General features: G+C 39.3%; 1 protein-coding gene across 1 annotated transcript in view; it reads right to left on the reverse strand.

Moving 5' to 3' along the window:
* The window catches only part of pola1 (polymerase (DNA directed), alpha 1), a 314,072-nt gene that overhangs the window by 134,211 nt on the left and 160,048 nt on the right, over positions 1–19,813 (reverse strand). The window contains exons 29-34 of the mRNA XM_068040569.1: positions 18,512–18,717; positions 17,756–17,888; positions 13,376–13,507; positions 12,518–12,692; positions 3,435–3,616; positions 1,441–1,572 (exon numbers count right to left, since the gene is read on the reverse strand). Coding sequence (XP_067896670.1) covers positions 1,441–1,572; positions 3,435–3,616; positions 12,518–12,692; positions 13,376–13,507; positions 17,756–17,888; positions 18,512–18,717 — 960 coding nt within the window. The remainder of the gene's footprint in view (positions 1–1,440; positions 1,573–3,434; positions 3,617–12,517; positions 12,693–13,375; positions 13,508–17,755; positions 17,889–18,511; positions 18,718–19,813) is intronic.

The raw sequence follows: 19,813 nt of genomic DNA on the forward strand, positions 1-19,813 counted from the left end.
GGAGAGATTAAACAGTTCTTTATCCATTGAAAGTTATTTTAAAGGACACTTGAGTGTTAGGGTAATTACCATTGGGGACAAATGCAAATACATTATCTGCTACAGAAATGAAGAGAAGCAATTTGGCAAGATTTTAAACTCCTTCAAAGTGAGGGAAGTTTGAGTTTAGGAAACCAAGATGAGATTTCAAAACTCATTAAATTTGTTCAGGATCCCATCTCATAATACTAATCTCTTTCAATTGCTTTTCCATTTTCTTACCTTGAAAATGTTTTCACCAAAACACAGAGTTCCAGTGTACTAGTTTTGTCCTCCCTTCTTAATACCTGCAGTGACAAAGATATTTTCCTACCTGGAATAGCACGGAAATTAGATGGAAGAGAGGTAATACAATAGCTTTCCTCAAAATGAGGAACACCCATGTAAACCACTCCCTTTAACCAATCATTCTTATTAAGCAAACCTTGTGCAATGAATAATTGCATGCCTGTGCAAGTGTAATGCCCCAAATTAGTGCCTTACAACATGTTTCTACTGAAATTGGTAGATACTGGTGAACATAATGCACTTAAATAAAAAGCCAGTTACATAAGTACTGTTTGTTTCCTGGTACAAAATATAAATCCTCAAGCTGCCTTTCTATTGCAGTTCTTTGCCTCAAAGTATATTCGGAAAGGCCCAAGACAGGCACTTCAGTAAAAGGAAGCAACTGAACAAACTTCCCAACAACACTTGACAAGAGCTGCATCCATTCTCACTTTCTTTTACAATCACTGCACAGAATTTATAATTACCAGTTCTTTGCTTCTATTGTAAGTGTAATAGACTAAAGAGCTATCACAGCCACATTTATTTTAAAAGCACCAGCCCTGGAGTGTCTACTAGAGGGCCAAATGATTAACACAAACGCTTTGTCAGAATGAAGATGTAACAAGCACCGCCCAGTCAAAGGATGAATTGAATCAGTGGGTTATCTTTCAGATTAACCAGGGCATTTAGTAAGGAAAATTTCATGAAAGTGTAATTCTTAGCTTTCATGAATCCACACAGCAGGCAGCCTGCCAACTGTCAAGCTGGTGAAATTTTCCTGCTTCACAAAACATCCCCTATTCATTTCTCAGTTTAGATAAGCTAATGTTTCCCCTGCACAAGCTTATTTGCAATACATACTCCCTTTTGCCAGCAGAATAAGGCATCGTCTATATATCAATGTTCATATTTTTCAAACAGTACCAAATATACTTTTCGTGGAATTAAAACATTTAACTATAGCAATCCTGTGTTTAATATGAGCAGCATAATTCAAGCCTTCTTCAGCCACATGACTGAAAATGATAATTCTGTTGAATTCATTTAAAGTATCAGAAAAGCCAGAGGATTTGTTTTTGACCAGTGAGCAATCCACAAGGGTCTGTTCTACAGTTCTCTGCAGGTACTCACACTGTAGTATCTTTTGATATGTCGCCTGATGTCCAAAGTTAGCTTGTTACGCATCTGCACTTCATATTGAATAGGTAACGCCTCACAATCAATATTACTGCAGTGAAGCAAACTGGGTTGGATCTGCTGTCCCTGATACAAAATGGAAGATACACACGTGAAATATATAATTATAATTCATAGCATTTTAGTGATCGGAGAGAACTTCATTCTTAAACACTCAAGCATCAGTAAATGAGACGCCTCCTGTACTCAAATTGATCTTTTCTCATGTGCTACACTCGAAGGTGCAAGGGATCCTACGATGATGCACTCTCTGAACAGTCAGCCCATCTGCAAGTTCTCAACGTCCACGCAATTAACTCTCTATCTTGTTTACAGCTGTAATGAAGCAAAAGTCAAGGATTCTGCTCAGTACTATTGCTCTGTGCCAGGCCCCACTCCTTACTTTCCTTAAGCGACCGGATTGTTTTGACTGAAAAAATCCAAAACATCTGCTGCTCCGCTAGATCGACTTAAAATAATTACTTTTAATTTAGATAAGGACTCCTTTGCTTTCAGATCCAAAGTCTACAAAGATGCCCAATCTCATAATTTACTGTGTTTAAAACCCTGGAAGAAAAGATGATTACATATTTTTCTACGATTTTAGGTTTAGATCCAAGGTCACACAAATATCTGGCACCAGTGCCTGATAGGAACGCATCCTCTTGCAATTGATGACAGATGAGGACACCATTCTAGAGAATGTCAAGAGCAGTTTTTTTAAAAAATAGGGGTGGGGAGGGAAGAGAAATTAAGACTCAATGTTAAAAATCCAAGTGTTCTTACTTTAAAAAAAAACCTAAAGAATATTTTCTTGCACAGAGATGGCTCATTTTAGAATCTCAGTTTGCCAGTCTTAACTTTCACCTCTTCAATAAACACAAACATTCCCCTCCAAATGAGAGCTGATCATATGGTCCGTGGTGTTTGAACAGCATCATTTTCTGAAATTATCAGTTAAATTGCACCCACAAGTTAAGATTGCATCTTCCTCAGTCACTGTTTCAGGCTACAGATAAGGAAAGGCAAGAAATGGATATGTTTTGTAGGGGAATATTAATGTATGAGGGATTACTTTCACTGTAAAATACCTGCCCTTTTTAGGTTATTTTTCTTAATCAAACATTTTCCCACACTCCAAACTCAAATTTGTGAATGTAAATTTCAGTGGAAGAGAAATATAGAATGCTGAATTTATGCTAGACATAGGTATGTTCCACTCCAGTTTCAGTGTACAGCACAGTTGGAAACATGCAGCAGTTACAGCACAAAACACATGCAAGGAGTCCCGAAAGTAGGATGCACTAAAATGGAGGGCGCCCTATGACTTGCTTTGCTGTGGGGTTTTTTCTCTTTGGAGAGGTTGTTTGGAGGTGGAAAAGAATGATTATTTTTCAGAACAGCTTTTAGCTATTAGCTTCTGTTTTCCCACACTGCCAAGCAACCTGTCCTAGTACTCCACACTGCAGCTGGTAACTGATTTGGTTACCACATGTGGCATCTGATCTTGCACCAAAAAAGTCTGCTGAGGTTTGCTTTAAAGGGGAAATAGTTACTCCAGGTCAGCGTCTAAGTTGGACAGTGATCATTGCTGCCGTGTGGAAGCATTCTGGGATGTGGGATTTATCCTTTTCCACTGAGGAATATTTTAGAAGAGCCTGAAACATCAAAAAAAGGCAAACCATTGACATCAATGCGAAGTCCAGTTTTCTCCTTGCCCAGATTCTACAACAGCAGGAACCCTGACTGATTTTCATATTCTTAATCAACAGCACTCAGGCTAACAGTAACACCCTCCAACACTGGCCTGCCTTAGACTGGCAGATTCAGCACAGACTGCAGGTCAAACCTGGGACCTTTTGAGTCTGTATGGTTCAGCTACTTTTACTCTTGATACCTTACAAAAGGAAAATATGACAGTTTTTGTCAATGTGTGTTATAGTACTTACACTGCCATCAAATACGTTATCATAAATGTTTTCTGTTCCACATTTTGGACACACAAACTTGAATCTTTCTGCATCACGGTATTTTTCTTCATCGGTAAGCTGGGCTGGGCCACCCAACAATGCATCACTTTCTTCATCTTTAAGGCAGTGGTGATGATTTCGAAACTGGGATGGATCTAGACCTTTATGCAGGACAGGGAAGGAGATAGAACAGATCAGGAATCAAGTGAACCTAGTTTACTAATCTTCTTACTCATGACTTTAGCACATCTAGGTATAGTAACACAGAATTAACAGACCAAGAGAAAGATGATTGGTCTGATAAATTGACCATTGAGATCAGTGTGAGGGATATATAGTTCTTTTAAATTCAAATCACTATTACCAGCTTGAACAGGACTCCACTAGCCACAACCCACATTTCCAATGACTCTCCACAGATTCACAACACGCAATATAACAGAGGACTACAAAATATTGCAAGAACTTCTGATCTGACATATCAGTGCAGTACCACGGCAATGCTGCAGGCCCGAAAGAGGAGTTGAGGCCTGGGACAGATCAGCCATAATCTTATTGAATGACATGGCAGGCTTGAGGGGCTGAATGGCCTACTCCTGCTCCTATTTCTTATGTTCTTGTGTTCAACGTTAAGACTTTAAACCAAAGCTCCATCTGTCTATTCAAGGGGATGTTAAATACCCCATGGTGTCATTTGAAGAGGAGCAGGAAGTTCTTCCTGTGGCTTGGCCAACATTCCTCACTTCATTCCACCAACAAAGAAAAGATCAATTGGTTATTCAGCTCGCAGAAATTTGTGGAATCTTGCCCTGTGCAAAAAAGCTGTGGCATTTCCCAACAGTAACTGCTCAATGTAATTTATATGAAGTGCTTTGCGATGCTTGAAAGGCATGATTTAAGGTGTTATATTTTTAAGGCTTTAATTTATATAGCACCTTTCACAACCTCAGAAGGCCCCAAAAAACAATGAAGTAATTTTTGAAGTGTAGCCACTGTAGCAACAGGGAAATACAGCAGTCAGTTTTCGCACAGCAAGATCCCACAAACAGCAGCAATAATGTACAAATAATCTTTTTGTTTTTGGACTTTCCAGTTCTGCGGGATCAGTACTACCACCGAAACAAGGCTGACACCATTTTTATTAAATTTTCAACATTTTACATCTCTTAAAGAAACATGATTGATGTCTCAAATAAATAAGCTTGAAAAGAAAAAGACCCATTCTACAAAACCACGCTGGATGTAGCCAGCTGGATCTTGATGTTTTCCTCTATTCCCTAACCAAAACCTGGTTAACAGGACACTAATTATATTTTAGCTGGTCTGTCTTAAATTCTATGTGGTCATCAAGGAACCATCCTTCTAGTACAAATCAACTCCCTTCTTTTGGAATGCTCAATGGTGATATCTCCCCTTTCCCTGAACTACTGTGATAAATTGCTATACAACACGGGATCTTGGACTCAGCACTCCCAATTCAGGAAAATGGCATCCTCAGGACAGATGGTTAAAAAGACCATATCTAATGTGAGGTCAAAGGGTCACACTCCTTTTCATACTATTTTACTTCATCGTAGACATCTGAAAATCTCCAACTTATCCAACAAAAACAAAACGATTGCGGCTTCAATTTTCCCATTTAGCAAACTTGCACCAAAGTATTTAATCAAATAGTTTAGCTTCATCTCATTCTCCTTTCCAGTAAAGAACAATTGTGTGGGAAGTGCAAGTCACAAATAAGGAGCTACATAAACTAGGAACTCAATTGTAAATTGGTAACATACCACTTAACAAGAGTGATTGTTGTTCAGTATTTCTAACTTTAACTCTCACTTTCACCCTTCATGAAAAGCCACTAGCTACATAACAGTCATTTAATTTTCGTTTCATCTTTAAATCAGTCAAAAAAAGTTAAAGCACACACATCACCTTCAGTATCTCAGTTGAAAAAGCACAAAGGCAAAGAATTAGTTGTTTACTTCTGACTTTAGAATTTTGTTTAAGCAGCCTGCACCACATTACAATCTGTTTGTTTAATTCAAAATTATCTGATAATTCAAATGCTTAGCACTAAATTCCCATCTGCTGTTACTAATGTTTAATTCAAATTATGGAATAATCCAGTTTTCATTTGCACAAAATGTAACGCTGAATTATCTGTTACTAATGTTTAATTCAAATTATGGAATAATCCAGTTTTCATTTGCACAAAATGTAACGCTGAATTATCGTGAGAGTGTACGAGATTTGGATTACAGGAAGATGATATGGGAGAGGATTAAACTTGATAGGAGCTCAGCTTTAGTTTTGAACTGTACATATTGATCAAGTCCCCTCACATTATTGGACTCCCAAAACAGCCCGTCCCGATCCGAGACACTATTTGAACAAAAGTTTTTTTTCCATTAATAAAAAGGCACAAAAACTTTTTGTTTTCATCAAGGCAAAAGATAAAATATTCCCTTGTTTGTGCACCTATTGTCAATATTAAGCATTGATAATGGGCAGCAGGAGTTAGATGTAGAACTCACCTCAGGATGGCATTCTCTGCCATCCCTGAAGTTCAATTGAGTGTCGCAATTTAGTGAGTTTTTTTTGTTTTGTGCTGTGGAATTATGATTACTTTCAGACTGCTTGTAACTCTATTCGCATAGAAATCTTGTAGTAACCAAAGATATTTATTCCATTTCAGATCAAATGTGAAAGGCACTATGCTAACCGTACTGAATTATCCAATTCCCAGTTTTAAAAAAATAATTAAATATTGTAAGCGATGGTAATGAAAATATTGTTTGTTCTTTAAAAACAGCTTTCATACTCTGAACTAAACAATTAAAAAAGATAAAAATAAAAAACACCAAGCACCAAAATAAAAATGGTCTCCATGCAGCAGCAAAATAACTCAACAATCCTTCTGCTTTCTCTTTCAAACAGTGTTAAAGCCCACCACAGCAAAATGTTAATTATAGGCTTAGCAAAGAATTACCAGCGAATATACAAACCACTTCACAGCTCAGCACCATTTGTCTTTACCATCACCAGTTGTTCTGTGCTTTGGCACATATTAGAACGACGCCACATCTACGCACAAGTTAAGCTTAGGGGCATTATTTGGAAAACAAAACATGCAACATGAGGTGCTTTGTTTGCAGTGCAAAATCTAGAACTTTCTTTGAAGAACCGACAGAAATAAAGGCCCCATGGGTTGTCATCAAACATCCAATAATTTCAAGACTGGTTCAATTATGAGTGTAAGAGACAAAGGGGGCCCAATACAATTGTTCTCTATTTAATTAAAACCCTGTGAATATATTCAAAGTACATCTCTTAAATATACATTTTCCCTTTAAACCTTCGCTGCAAATTGCAGTGACCTGCAATGATGAATTTTCCCCAACAGCGATGAATTTTCCCCAACAGCAACACACAAATAGTTTCTGTTCTCCAAGTGTTTTGCTTATGTGTATAACGCATTCAAGTGTAAAATTGCTATCTAGAAAATTACACTTATATGAAGGATTGCTTTGCAGTGGAGAAGTAATTTCATCACAACTGTGCTGAGAATATTACGATAGGTCTTACTTGCAACTTAACCATATTGCTTGGGCCAAGACTAAAAGATGTTGACTTCAGATGCTGCCACCTAGAGATAAGTATTAAACTGAAAGCCAAAACATTAGCTGCACAGAAATGGGAAACTAAATGTCTTGAATGACTTTCTAAATTAAAAACCTTTTCTTTTTAACAGATTAAAAATCAGATTAACAATTTTTTAATCTGTCAAATGATGAAGTAAATCAATCAGCTCAACTCTTCATTATTTACCAACTTTTTGAATCCAGGCAAGCCGAATTCATGCATCTCACTACAGCACTATAAATATCTTTTTCACCTTGTGTTTTGGCAGCAGCACACATCCCTCAAGGTGTATTCTGACTGAGCATTACAAAACTAAAATGTTATACACAAAAGGACACCCAAAAATATTGTTTATGGGGGCGGAGGCAGGAGAGGACCGAAATTTAATTCTCTTTTGAAGATATTTCTGCTTAAGGTCAAAAGAAGGCTGTTACTGTTTTCATCTGATACTTCCAATCACTCCTACGGGGAGGTCTCGGAACCAGATCCCTGCTGTCCTAAATTAAACCCTTTTTTCAGCAAAAGTTGCTCATCACATTTCTTCAACATTGCTAATATTAATACACATCAGCCAATTAGCATGACAGCAAAAGATACATTAATGCACATCAGCTCTAAAACAGTTGTTAAACAAAACGCAGGCAGCCAAAATCCAAGAAGTCTTTCTTGCAAAGAAAACCCAGAAATTGCACTTGTGGAAATATTTGTCTTTACAGCGGAAAAAAAAATATATATACAGCAAGTTATATGGCTATGAACTGAAGCGTGGAAACCGGTTCTGTTAAAGAGGATTCAGACACAAGAGTTTGATGCTTTTTACTTTGGCAATTGTGGTGTGGAGAAGTAGGCTGCAAATCAACTCCTGGTACCCATTACATTCTGCTAATCAACTACAGATTCTTGAACAATAAACTTGGAATAATGAAGTCCTATTCATTATTCCTTAGTGTGGACATCATGCATCAACTACATGGAACTTTATGATTGACGTCTGCTGCTGACCGAAACAGCCTGAGCAGAATCAACTCCACAATGTATGTATTTATTTGCAAAATGGATACATGGGAGAAAATGATGCCATTTTGGGGATTCAGGTGAGCAAACTTTGCTGCATATTGAGAATATGCAGGCTTCTCAATGTAATTGCTGCTTGGTGTACAATTACTTTCTCAATAAATGAACTTAACTAAGGCATCAGCCTAGGTTTCCCCACTGGGCCAATCTGATTTTTGGGGTGCGAATCAGGTAATGGGGGCAGGGGCTAGTTATGCTGGAGAGACAGTACTGCCATCTGTGCACCTTACCACCATAATACTATTAGTAGCTTTGCATGGTCACTGATCAGTGGGAAAGCAAATACAATGGTCCCAATGAAATCAACTGCAATCAATTTCCAACCCTGCCTAAAACAGAGACTGTTCTTTAGTCTATGCTAGTTGCTGACTGTACATTTGCTGTATCATTAGTGGATCTCCCATGGCATTGCTTATTGGACGTCAGAGAACAGGGTTGGTAGTTTAACTTTCTGTGTAGTTTGTTTGGTGATGTTTGTCTCGTTCGGTATCTGTTTGTTCCACTTGTGTCATGTTCTTTTGGTCCTTCATCATGTCTGTATCATCTCTGGATTTTGTTTATTTTTGTTTCCCTTTTGGGTGTGAGGCAGTGCACAGTGGGACAGGGAGCGGAGACTCTGAGGGCAAGCTGGAGAACCTAACTTGCCAGAAGCACCTACTGGGAGTTCAGGTGCATATTATCAATAATTCTCTGCTATTAGGACGAATGCCCAAAAAATCATGGGCAGCATGTGCGTGAATTTCTAATTTGTGCGTCCAGCTGGCAAAGCTCCCCACCTGAAGCACAAGCTTCCAAAATTACCCAATTGCCAACATTGTCAGAATTAATGCAACAAAGTAAATTTGTGTGTCATTGGGAAATCCAAATGGTAAAATGCTACCATTGAACCTCGATAGCACTAGCCCAGAGTTCACAGTGAAACAAAAATGCTGTAAACAGTCCGATAACACGTCAAATGTTTAACTGCTGCTATTTATCAGAGTTTTCGGCTGTCAAACTAATACCATGCTCTGAGGACACAACATATGATTACATTTATATAGCATTGTTAACACAGTAAAAAGAAAAAGTCCCAAGGTGCTTCACTTATCAGACAAAACGTGATACTGAGACATATTGGGAGATATTCTGACAGGTGGTCAAAAGCTTGGTCAAGTGGGTAGCTTTAAGGAGCGACTTAAAGGAGGAGAAAGGGGTGGAGGTTTAGGGAGAAGATGCCAATGCATAAGGCCTCGGCAACCGAAGGCATGGCTGGCAACAGTGGAGCAACAAAATTAGGGATATGCAAGAGGCTAGAATTGGAAGGATGCAGGGATCTTTCAGGTTATAGAGCAGCAAGAAACTACTTGGATTGGGAGGAATGAGGCCGTGGAGAGATTTGAACACAGGATGAGAACTTTAAAATTGAGACACTGCTGGACCAGCTGCCAATTAGGTAAGCTAGCAAATGGGTGAATGGGACTCGGTCCAAGGTTAGCACCGCAGCCTCACAGCTCCAGCGACCTGGGTTCGATTCTGGGTACTGCCTGTGCGGAGTTTGCAAGTTCTCCCCGTGACTGCGTGGGTTTCTGCCGGGTGCTCCGGTTTCCTCCCACAGCCAAAGACTTGCAGGTTGATAGGTAAATTGGCCATTGTAAATTGCCCCTAGTGTAGGTAGGAGAAAAGTGTGGATGTGGTAGGGAATATAGGGGTAATGTAGGATTAGTAAAAATGGGTGGTTGTTGGTCGGCACAGACTCAGTGGGCCGAAGAGCCTGTTTCAGTGCTGTATATCTCTCTATGACTCTAAGTTAGGATATAGGTAACAGAGTTTTGGATGAGCTCAAGTTTACAGAGGGTAGATGGTGAGAAGATGGCTAGGAGAGCACTGGAATATTCGAGTCTGGAGGTAATAAAGGCATGAATGAGAGTTTCAGCAGCAGACGAGTGAAGGCGGGGCAGCGACGGGTGATATCACGAAGGTGGAAGTAGGTATTTTCTGCAAAGGAGAGAATATGGCGTTGGAAGTTCAGTTTAGGGTTAAATATGATGTTGAGGTGGCGAACAGTTTGATTCAGGCTCAGACAGTAATCAGGAAGGGTGATGAAATCAGAGGCTTGGAAACAGAGTTCCAATCTCAAGGGACAGAAAGCTAGCAAATTTTGAGATGCTAAATTCATGAACATTAAGAGAATAAGAGACCTATCACTCTCATCAGATTGCAAGAAATTTAGCTTGGAATTTTATTTTGGAAGTTTTTGTGCAAGAACTCTCCAGAATGTGGTAAATTTAATCTAGGTTAGTTTGTGCCAGGTCACGCTTGATTTATGCTGCTTTTAGACTCCACAGCTGACCTGGAATAGTTTCAATGGGCCTTGAAATTCTTCAACGCATACAAGTTTGTTCTTTTCCTCAAGTATTTGGACAAGAAACATCCTCTTTAATAGATAACACTATCAAAGAACAGATTTGTACTTCACTCACAAATGCAGACCTCACTTTTTAATCACTTTTACTTCAAGAGGCCACAACATCAAATCAATGACTAAACATAGATAATCAGATCACTTAGAAAAATTTCCTTTGCAGTTTCTGACTATTAACGTTTGGGGTTAGATTACTCCTAAAAACTACAGGAATAAAATGATCAAATTGCATCTTTGTAATTGTTCCCCGACAGATAACTGTACAAGCAATACGCACTGAAGAGGAGCAGTATCACTGAAAAGGAGGAATAAAACAGCAAGAGATAATTGAGAAGAAATATAGCTCAACTTACAAATTAAATCATCACAAAAAAAATTAGCTAATGGCAAAACTCATTATCAGATGCTGCTGTTTCCGAACTCTGTCAAGAGAAGTTCAGGAGCTAATCGAAAACTAAACAATCGCTATGGATACGGGTATGGGTTGTCGGTTTGATCCCAACCCTTCAGTTGGCATTTGATTTTTGGCAGCATCACGGTCAAAACTTGATCCAGCCCTCTTCCAAAATTCACACACAAAGGCCAGTCCTGCCCACCACGACCAGATTTTACGGTCATCAGGCAATTAGTTGCCTGAGGGCATGTCTTCCATCCCCTGAAGCAGGATGTCTTCATCCAACAGCTGCCAGCCAATCATAGGGCTCAGAGCTCTTCAGTCCCAGCAGCGCCACTGAGAGCAGTGGCCACTGCTAGGACCAAGAGCAGCACTGGTGGCCCAGAGTAAAGGTAAGAGGGGCGTGCTCACCGGGGCTAGTCAGGCAAGTGGAGGCAGACCTTGCCACTGGGAAGAGTCCCTCCGTGGAACACAGGACACCCAAACAGGAGGGATTCCCACCCCCTCCCCGCCCCCACCGAACCCTCAGTCAGGCCACCAGGGGATACCTGGTGACCTCATCATGTGGCATGCCCCCCCTCCATTTTATCAGCGGCAGCAGAAAGAGGCCTTTAAGTGGCCATTAATTAACCACTTAAGGGTCTCAATTGACCCAAGGGCAGGCAGGCTGCTGCCACTTCCCCCCCCTCTGTCGCTGGTAAAATTTATCAGCATTATCCTCCCCCATTTTGAATCAATTTTCCTTCTCCCCCTAATGGCATTGACCTTTGATGTCCCAAGGGTGCTGATTACAGAATATCACTCAAGTGGCCATTAGTAACACATGAACCTGGACAGCACATTTCAACAACTGAGTAGCACCACAGTCTAGCCTGATCCCATCTTTGGCCAATATCCACACAAATGCAGTTCTAAAGATCTGGATAGCGATCAGTAATGGAAACCCTGGCCATTTGTCCCTTCCCTCACCCAGTTAGCATGATACCAATTGTAGTGCTCCTAACACAGCCTTGGCTGACACTAGCTACTTTGCCAGAAACAGGAATATAACCCTAGAATCTGTTATGCCCATGCTGATTCTTTGAAAGCTCTATCCTGTCCTGTACTCTTTCCCTAAATCCCTGTTAATTTTCAAGTTTACATCTAATTCCCCTTTGAAAGTTACTATTGAATCTGCTTCCATCATCCTTTCAAGCAGTGCATTCCAGGTCACAACAATTGGCTGAGCAAACAAATTTCTCCCCATCTTCCCTCTGGTTCTTTTGCTAATTATCTTAAGTCTACGTCCTCTGGTTACTGATCCTCCGGTCAGGAGAAACAGTTTCTCCTTAATTACTCTATCAAAACCATTCAACTTTCTGCTTTGCTCTGCTACTCAATGTTTTAACCAACTGAACCATCTGAGGAAAGCCTGGCAGTCTTCCTAAAAGAAAAGAAAATATTGGCCAAAGTAAATCAAAGCCAAAAAACTTATTAAAATGCTCAAGATAAGGCATGGCACCTTACAATTGAAAAACAATGCCATTGGTTATTATCTGATCATTTGCTTACCCAACAAAGTAGCAATCAGTGCAGAGTCTATCCCATCAATGGGTTCGCAGATTCGAGCCACGACTGGGTGCACTTGCTGGGAGAGGTAGTACTGTGTGTCAATGGTCAAGGTTTCCTGTTTCTGCAGTTGCTCTGGTGCATAGGCTCGCTGGCTGGCACTCAGGTTTGAACCATCCTACAGAAACACAAGGTTTTATCTTTGCCCTGAAACATTAACCACCAAGACAAATATTATTGGCCAAAGAGCTGAAAAGTTAATTAAAGCCCAGGGAACATAACAGAATACATAATGAAGAATCCCTTTGTTAAAAGCCACAACATATGCTAAAAAATGTGTGAAGTCCTCAAACATGCTTTTTGCAAACAGGATCTGTTCTATGTAATCCAATTATTTTGAAAAAGCAAGGATACATACTAATTTGCACTTTAAGGTCAACTTGTTTTCACATGATGTGCAGTTGTGTGGTTATCTACAAGTTGTCCTTCTCTTGCAATAAAAGTATGTCCTATACTCATATCACTCAACAGATTGAATTTAGCAAATTAGCTTTATCAGCTATTTTAAAAAGTCAAACATTAAATATTTGTTTGATGTTTTGCAGTATACACTAATGCTTCCTGGACTCTATCTCAGCTTCTAGATATCAATATAGGAATTTTCATATGTATAAATCCTCCAAAATCCATCTGCTGGGAGAGGGGGATCAATTTAGCTGAAGACCAGTTGTTCAACAGTGGAATTTCAACTTGTGATGAAACTTTCAAGGCAGAGACTACGAGTCAATTAGCAGTTGGCAGCCCGTCCATTCTGACAAGCATTGATTGGGTTGAAAGTCATTTTTTCCCCCCAGTTCTTACTTGGCAAATGATGTAGGAGATCGTGTCCCCAGCTTTCATTTTCCGTCCACCTTGGGAATTTATCCACATGGCAACGTGGACATGAGGCAAGCTTTTTTTATCTGGGTAATCCTGGGGGTCCTTCGTCAAAGCCTAAATGATAAAGCAAACACAAGCAAAAATCTCAACTTTAACGTATTCCATCCATAATGCTAAAAATGTGTACCCACAGAAACCAACTTCCTAGTTTATAAACTCACCATTTATACTTCAGTTACCAATTCTCTCATCTTATCATGCCGTTACACAACCAGCTGATACCAGTTCATCACTTTCTGCATATACTTAAGCAACGTTGAGTTAGATTGCCAGATCTACACTACTGAATCACGGAAGCACAGTTCTCCACATTCATGTCAATATTGAACTTTGTTCATTGGCATTCAAACCCTAATTAAAGTTATCCAACAATTGACATGGCTGTCTATTCCTTGCTAATGTTAAGTAATTAGAAAAGGAAGTTTAGAAAGTGGCCACTACAGGCAGCCTGGGAATTTTTTGAAGTGAGCTTCACACTATGTAGTTATACTGTAGTTGATGGGAAGCAAAGTGGAGTGAGGTGATAGCCTCAAAATAAAAAAAAAAATCAGCTCATTGAACATACCAGAATTCAAGCTGCTTTTGGTCAGTGACTTCAATCCTAATTATACAGCATCAATGCAGAAACATGCTGCCCACTCGTAGCCAGAGCATTTTCAGTAACAGCCTCTTTTCCCACCACTTCACCACTGGAGTCCTCTAAGGATCTATCTATGGCCCCCTCCTCCATCATCTAGCTGCTGCTCCTTAGTGACTCTGCAGCATCTCTCATTCCCCTTCTGCTGCTTAAAATTCTTATCTCTGTAACTTCCTTCGGTCCTACAACAACCCCTCCCCTCCCTGATCCCAAACTCTCTGCTCCTTTGATTCTGGCCTTCTGCACTCCCCATTCCTTCACTACATTGATGGCTGTGCCTTTAGCTATCTAGGCCATTATATTCTATATAAATGCAAGTCAATGCTGTTGAATATAATTTCCTACATACAAATTGTTTTGCAATGTACTTGCTACCAAGTTATTTTTTCTGAACACGGAAGCTGGAGTTTATAAGGATGATGGAGGAAAATATTGGTAGGGTTATGGGAAGGGTGAAATCAAAAAATCTTCTTGTGGGATGAAAAGGAAAAAAAAAATACAAGTATCAGCGCAAATGCTTACTACAAAACTTACTTTACATTTTTATATATACAAAATAAAAATCATGTCCAGAATGCTTGAATATACAAGTGCTAATTTTGATCTGCCTTTCTTCCAATGCCTGTATTGTCTATTGCTTTTTTTTAAAGTTCAGGCTGTATCATGTTCTATTGAAGGTCCCTGAAGAGCAACATCTGTGTGAAGTCACTGTTAGTAAGCTGTAAAACACCAGCTTCAGGAGATTTTATACCAAAATCACAGCTGAAGCTATTTTATTAAAAACAAGCTGTATTTAACCTCCCTGCAGACACTATACAAATGTTGCCCATCTCCCGATGAACTCTCTCCATCAGCTCAATAACTTAAACCTCAGCCTGTTAATCATATAGTGCTACTGTGGACTTGTGCATCAGCAGACTTGCAGCAAAATGAAGGTTAAAAGTGCTTTATTCATTTAACCAAACTGCAAATTGTTTCCATCAGACATTAGGAGCCATAATCACAGCAAGCCGCTGGCTTGGGAATACTATAATTTATTAAAATACACAAGAATATTGAAAATATAGAGCAAATCAACTGACAATATTTTCTTTATTTGCACTACCCCTTACACGTCAATTTTTTTTTTTAAAAACACTTATAGTTTTAATTGAATTTCATAAGCAATTTCCTTCCATTCAACTTGGGATTCCTTCTGAACATCAGCTTGATGAAGCAATCCACTGACATACGAATCCCTTCTAACTTGCCCGACAAAGGATTACATCTCAATATGATCCCAACTACAGCTTGGCAGCATAAAAAAATCTTCGATGTTTTGGCATTTGTTTTTGCCAGGCTATGCAGGAAGGTTCTACTTATGAACGTTATGTATCTGTGGAAAAGTGCAATTGATTTACTTATGATTAGTCTGTAAGTTAGAGCCTGGAGCAGGGTATTGGTATTCACAAACAGCTGTGACTCCCATCAATCTCACCAACTCATTGTGTCCCTCTTAGAAAAGTCAATAAGCCTAGTTCTTGTTGAAGCACTTCAGTGTGCTTTGCATTCTTTGGCAAGACTGCAGCAACCATTTTATCAATAGCTGAAATCCCAACTGACATTTGCAGGGTGGAGTAAGCAATTCACATTTACGCTGAAGAATCTTTTTTTATTCCAAGACTAAATTTTGCAGAAATACAGGTGCATATTTCCCTGTTTGCAAAATGATTAGGATTCAAAATATACTTTAGAATGATACCAATTTTTCTTCAAAGTTATATTTCCTTGTACTTTTTACAATATTGCATATTTTGTGGATCCTCATTTGATTCCTGAAAACTGGTTCACAGTGGTTCCCTGGATTGTGAAAAATTCAACATTCCACAGTACATCTGTTTTCTAAACAATCATCCGATAAGTAAATTTAAAATCCAAATGGAACAATTTTTTTTTACTGGAGATATCCATATGCATGTTACTCCCATCACATTTCTCAAAGTAAACAGGACTCTGGAGCATTAGGTCCCAAACGTTATTTACACACTTGAATCTCCTGGGAATCTTATAAAGGTCCGTTTTTGTAATGTTTGGAGAAGGCAGACTACCCCCCAACTCTGTGCTCATCAGATTTCAAAATGTTCGGCTGTATGCAGAACTTTCAAAAGGTGTGTACCAGCATGTACACACAGAGCTTCACCCTGGCCCAAAGAGTCTGATATGACACCAGGCAGTACGAATTAGATATTGCCAGGCTACAATTAATTTCTTTTAAGCCATTTGCTCCCGGAATGGCAGATCCAGTATAAACGCAGCCCAAGTCCACTAAAATACTTGCATAAACAAGTATTACAATGTTCAGAGGCTGGTCTGTGCACAAAGCTGTAATCAGTACTACTAAAGCAAAAAGAAATCCAAATAATTTTCTCCTTCCACATCTGTTCTTTTTAATAATAGCATTTTTCACTGCAAAAAATCAATGTTACTGAAAATTTGCATTAACATTATAGATGTAATACTTTATATAAAAAAAACAACTTTCAGCTTCAGCAGTCCTCAATTAGAGGAATTCCTTCACTAATCCTTCAATATTAATATCATGGTTATTGACATATGCAGCAAACAACTAAATATGTTAATCATAATGACCTTGTGTCCTGTAAGCCAGAGGTTCTAATATTGATGTTCTTTAATGAAGCACTGGCTGATTTTGAGCAGTGTTTGATGCTCAGATAGGGAGAGTCTAGAGCATTCATCACTTTAATGAGATTTAACAAAGAAACACAAGCAGGAAGACTTGCATGATACACAAAGTGAAACGTCACAGAAACCAGATGCAGCGAGAAAAACGCATTGGAAAAACTGGGGGATGCAGGTGCTGCAGGAAAGATAGACAAGGATTTCGAAGGCGGCTACATGTTCAAGAACTTTAGAGAGTAAAGGGTGATTGGAGAGGAACGGTAGTTTGCAAAAACTGATCTGAAACTTGCAGTACTCATTTTGAGAGAGTTTTCCAAGGAACCAGTGAATAAAGTGGACATCAGCAGTTGATTTCATGGGCTTCATCTCAAGAGTTCAAGAGCGTTTTCTATCGTCACGTCATGCTTTTGGTAGGAGTTCCTTCTCAAATGTAAGTATACGAAACATAAAATATTGAAAGAGCAGGGACAGTGTAGCTTTAATTTCCACATCAGCCCACTTAAAATACAACCTCCACATTTCAACTCTTCTTCATCACAATGATTATAACTCAAGGTGTGAACAAAAATGGGCATATCCTACTTTTGTTTGAGGTTGCTCGCAATATATATGGTCCACAGAAAGTCCTTTCACCACCAATGGAAATGTCTGAATAATGTATGATGCATATTTTACACTTTTCTATGTGACTATCATACTTGTAGCTTTGAGTGCAACAGGACTGTTTGACTGCTGAAGCTCAAGAAATATTTGTTATACGCTTTGCATTTCTAGTTTCCTTACCATCAGGATCCCATTCTGACTACGGCAGAGGCAACAAGTGGGGTCACAACTAGAATAATAGCAACTCAAACCCTAGAGTTGCATGGAATCATGTAACTTGTACTACACCTCCAGAAAAATTGGAAATTCAGCAATAATCACAGTTGGATCCTAGTGACTAACTAATCCAGGAACATTGTGTAATGATATCTGAAGTACTCTACCTTGTTAATTTCAAACTGACTCTGAGGTACACTGCCATTCACGATACTCTCTTGGATCTCGGTTAGTTTATTTTGGATATTCTCCACTATTGTGTCACGAGGTTGATCAGACAGAATCTGACTGATAACATAGCTACAAACAAAAATAAAACGTTAGCAAAACATTGGAATTTCCGAAACATACTTTTAAAGAGGCCGTGCATTTCATTTAAAAAACTTAATTGATAATGAATAATCTTGCACCTCGACATACTAATACTTTTGAAGTGTAGTCACTGTTGTAATGTAGGAAATGCGACAGCCAATTTGAGCACCTCAAAGTCCCATAAACAGCACTCTGATAATGACCAGATAAGCTGGTTTTGTGATGATGATTGCGTGATATATATTGGTTAGGAGACCAAGGGAAACTCCCCCTGCTCTTCTTCAAAATTGTGTCTTGGGATCGATTATGTTTGCCTGAGAGATTAGGTGGGGTCTCGGTTTAATATTGCATCCAAAAAATAACACCTCCAATAGTGCAGCACTCCCTCAGTACTATGGAGTGGGACTTGAATCTACAACCTTCTGACTCAGAGGCAAGAGAGCCACCCATTGAGCCAAGGGTTATATATAATAATACACCTTATATATAACTTGACATATAGAGCCAAGTTACTACTTATACACATTTGTTTTAGTTTGATTATACACATACAACGAGACATATATTTTAACAGTACACAAAAAGGTAGTCAATTTAAATCAGTCATTTACTTTCCAATTTCCTTTGCGAGGCCACACCAGTCTCGTCTAACAATATCCAATCCCTTTAGTTCCTGTTTGGTGACGTAACGTCCATCTGCAGTCGGTTCTACAACAAGAGCAGCATATTTCTTCTTCTTCAGCAGCAGCAGTGACTTAAACACACCGTCAATGTCCAGCTCCAGGAGTTTGTATTGCTTGTTTACTTCGCTCTTCACCTGCAGAAACAGGAGTAGATTGGTAAGTTTTCACATTGTCTCAAAGGTCTGCTTCACTAAAATGGTGAACTATAGAATGAATATGGTACAAATCTATTTTAGTTTCTCTCAGTCGTGATTTTCATATATCATACGCAAGGGAAAATATACGCACGGGTACGATCACCACCTCCAATCTATGACAAAATATGGCAGTATTTTAAACCCAATTCAAATAAGTCCATTCTCAGTTTTTCACAAGCAGCTTATGATGCTTGAATTATAGTACAGTATCTCAGCACATACGCAATCGGCATATTCTTGCTCTCAGAGCAAAGTGGCTCCTTTATTTCACTTAAACAGATGGCTTTAATATTCCCATAAATTGTGAGAAATAAATGAATATTTAATTTTATAATATTGCAAAAGCACCACAATTTCTCCCTCAACTGCCCAAGTCCTGGTGGGATCCTGTTCCAAGTGTATTAATAGCTGTTTAACACCTCACCCATTTGTCAGGTGTGAGCCTGCGCTATGAGTTTTAGTGGTCTATTTTGTCTCGAAAAGACACCACAGCCGAGTTGAATTCTATTGTTGCCAAATGTCTAGACATCCAGACATTCTATCCATGGTCACTGGACAATAATCAGGACTGGGATCAAAGCAAGACTGGAAAGAGATGCAGTGATTTTTGTCGGGGTTCATCCCGAGCAGATCCGTAATGCAGAACTCAGTGCTCGACAGGCTGTGCCCAGGGATGCATGCCAAGATAAACATCAAAAGCTGCTGGAGAGTCATCAACTTGGTGAAAGACGTGCTTTGGTCTGCCCCAAACCTGCTGGTCTTCCAGTGCACTGAGTGTTGCAGACTGGCACATTCCAAGGTCCAGGATTACATGCTGAGGGACGCACTAAAGCTTGGGGCAGCTGCCGCAAAGGCTCAATGGGGAAAGGCCACCGTGTAAGGCCCTCCCACCATAGTATATCGAGGGGCTGGAACCCGTGTAAAACGCCTTGGGCTGTATGCACCAGAGAATGTTTGACATGTAATGTAAATGTACTTTGTAAATATAACCTCTAAAGGCAGTGCAGTGAGGCAGCTCATGTACTGTATTGAA

The sequence above is a fragment of the Heterodontus francisci genome, chromosome 10, assembly GCF_036365525.1.
Source record: "Heterodontus francisci isolate sHetFra1 chromosome 10, sHetFra1.hap1, whole genome shotgun sequence".
Taxonomy (NCBI): Eukaryota; Metazoa; Chordata; class Chondrichthyes; order Heterodontiformes; family Heterodontidae; genus Heterodontus; species Heterodontus francisci.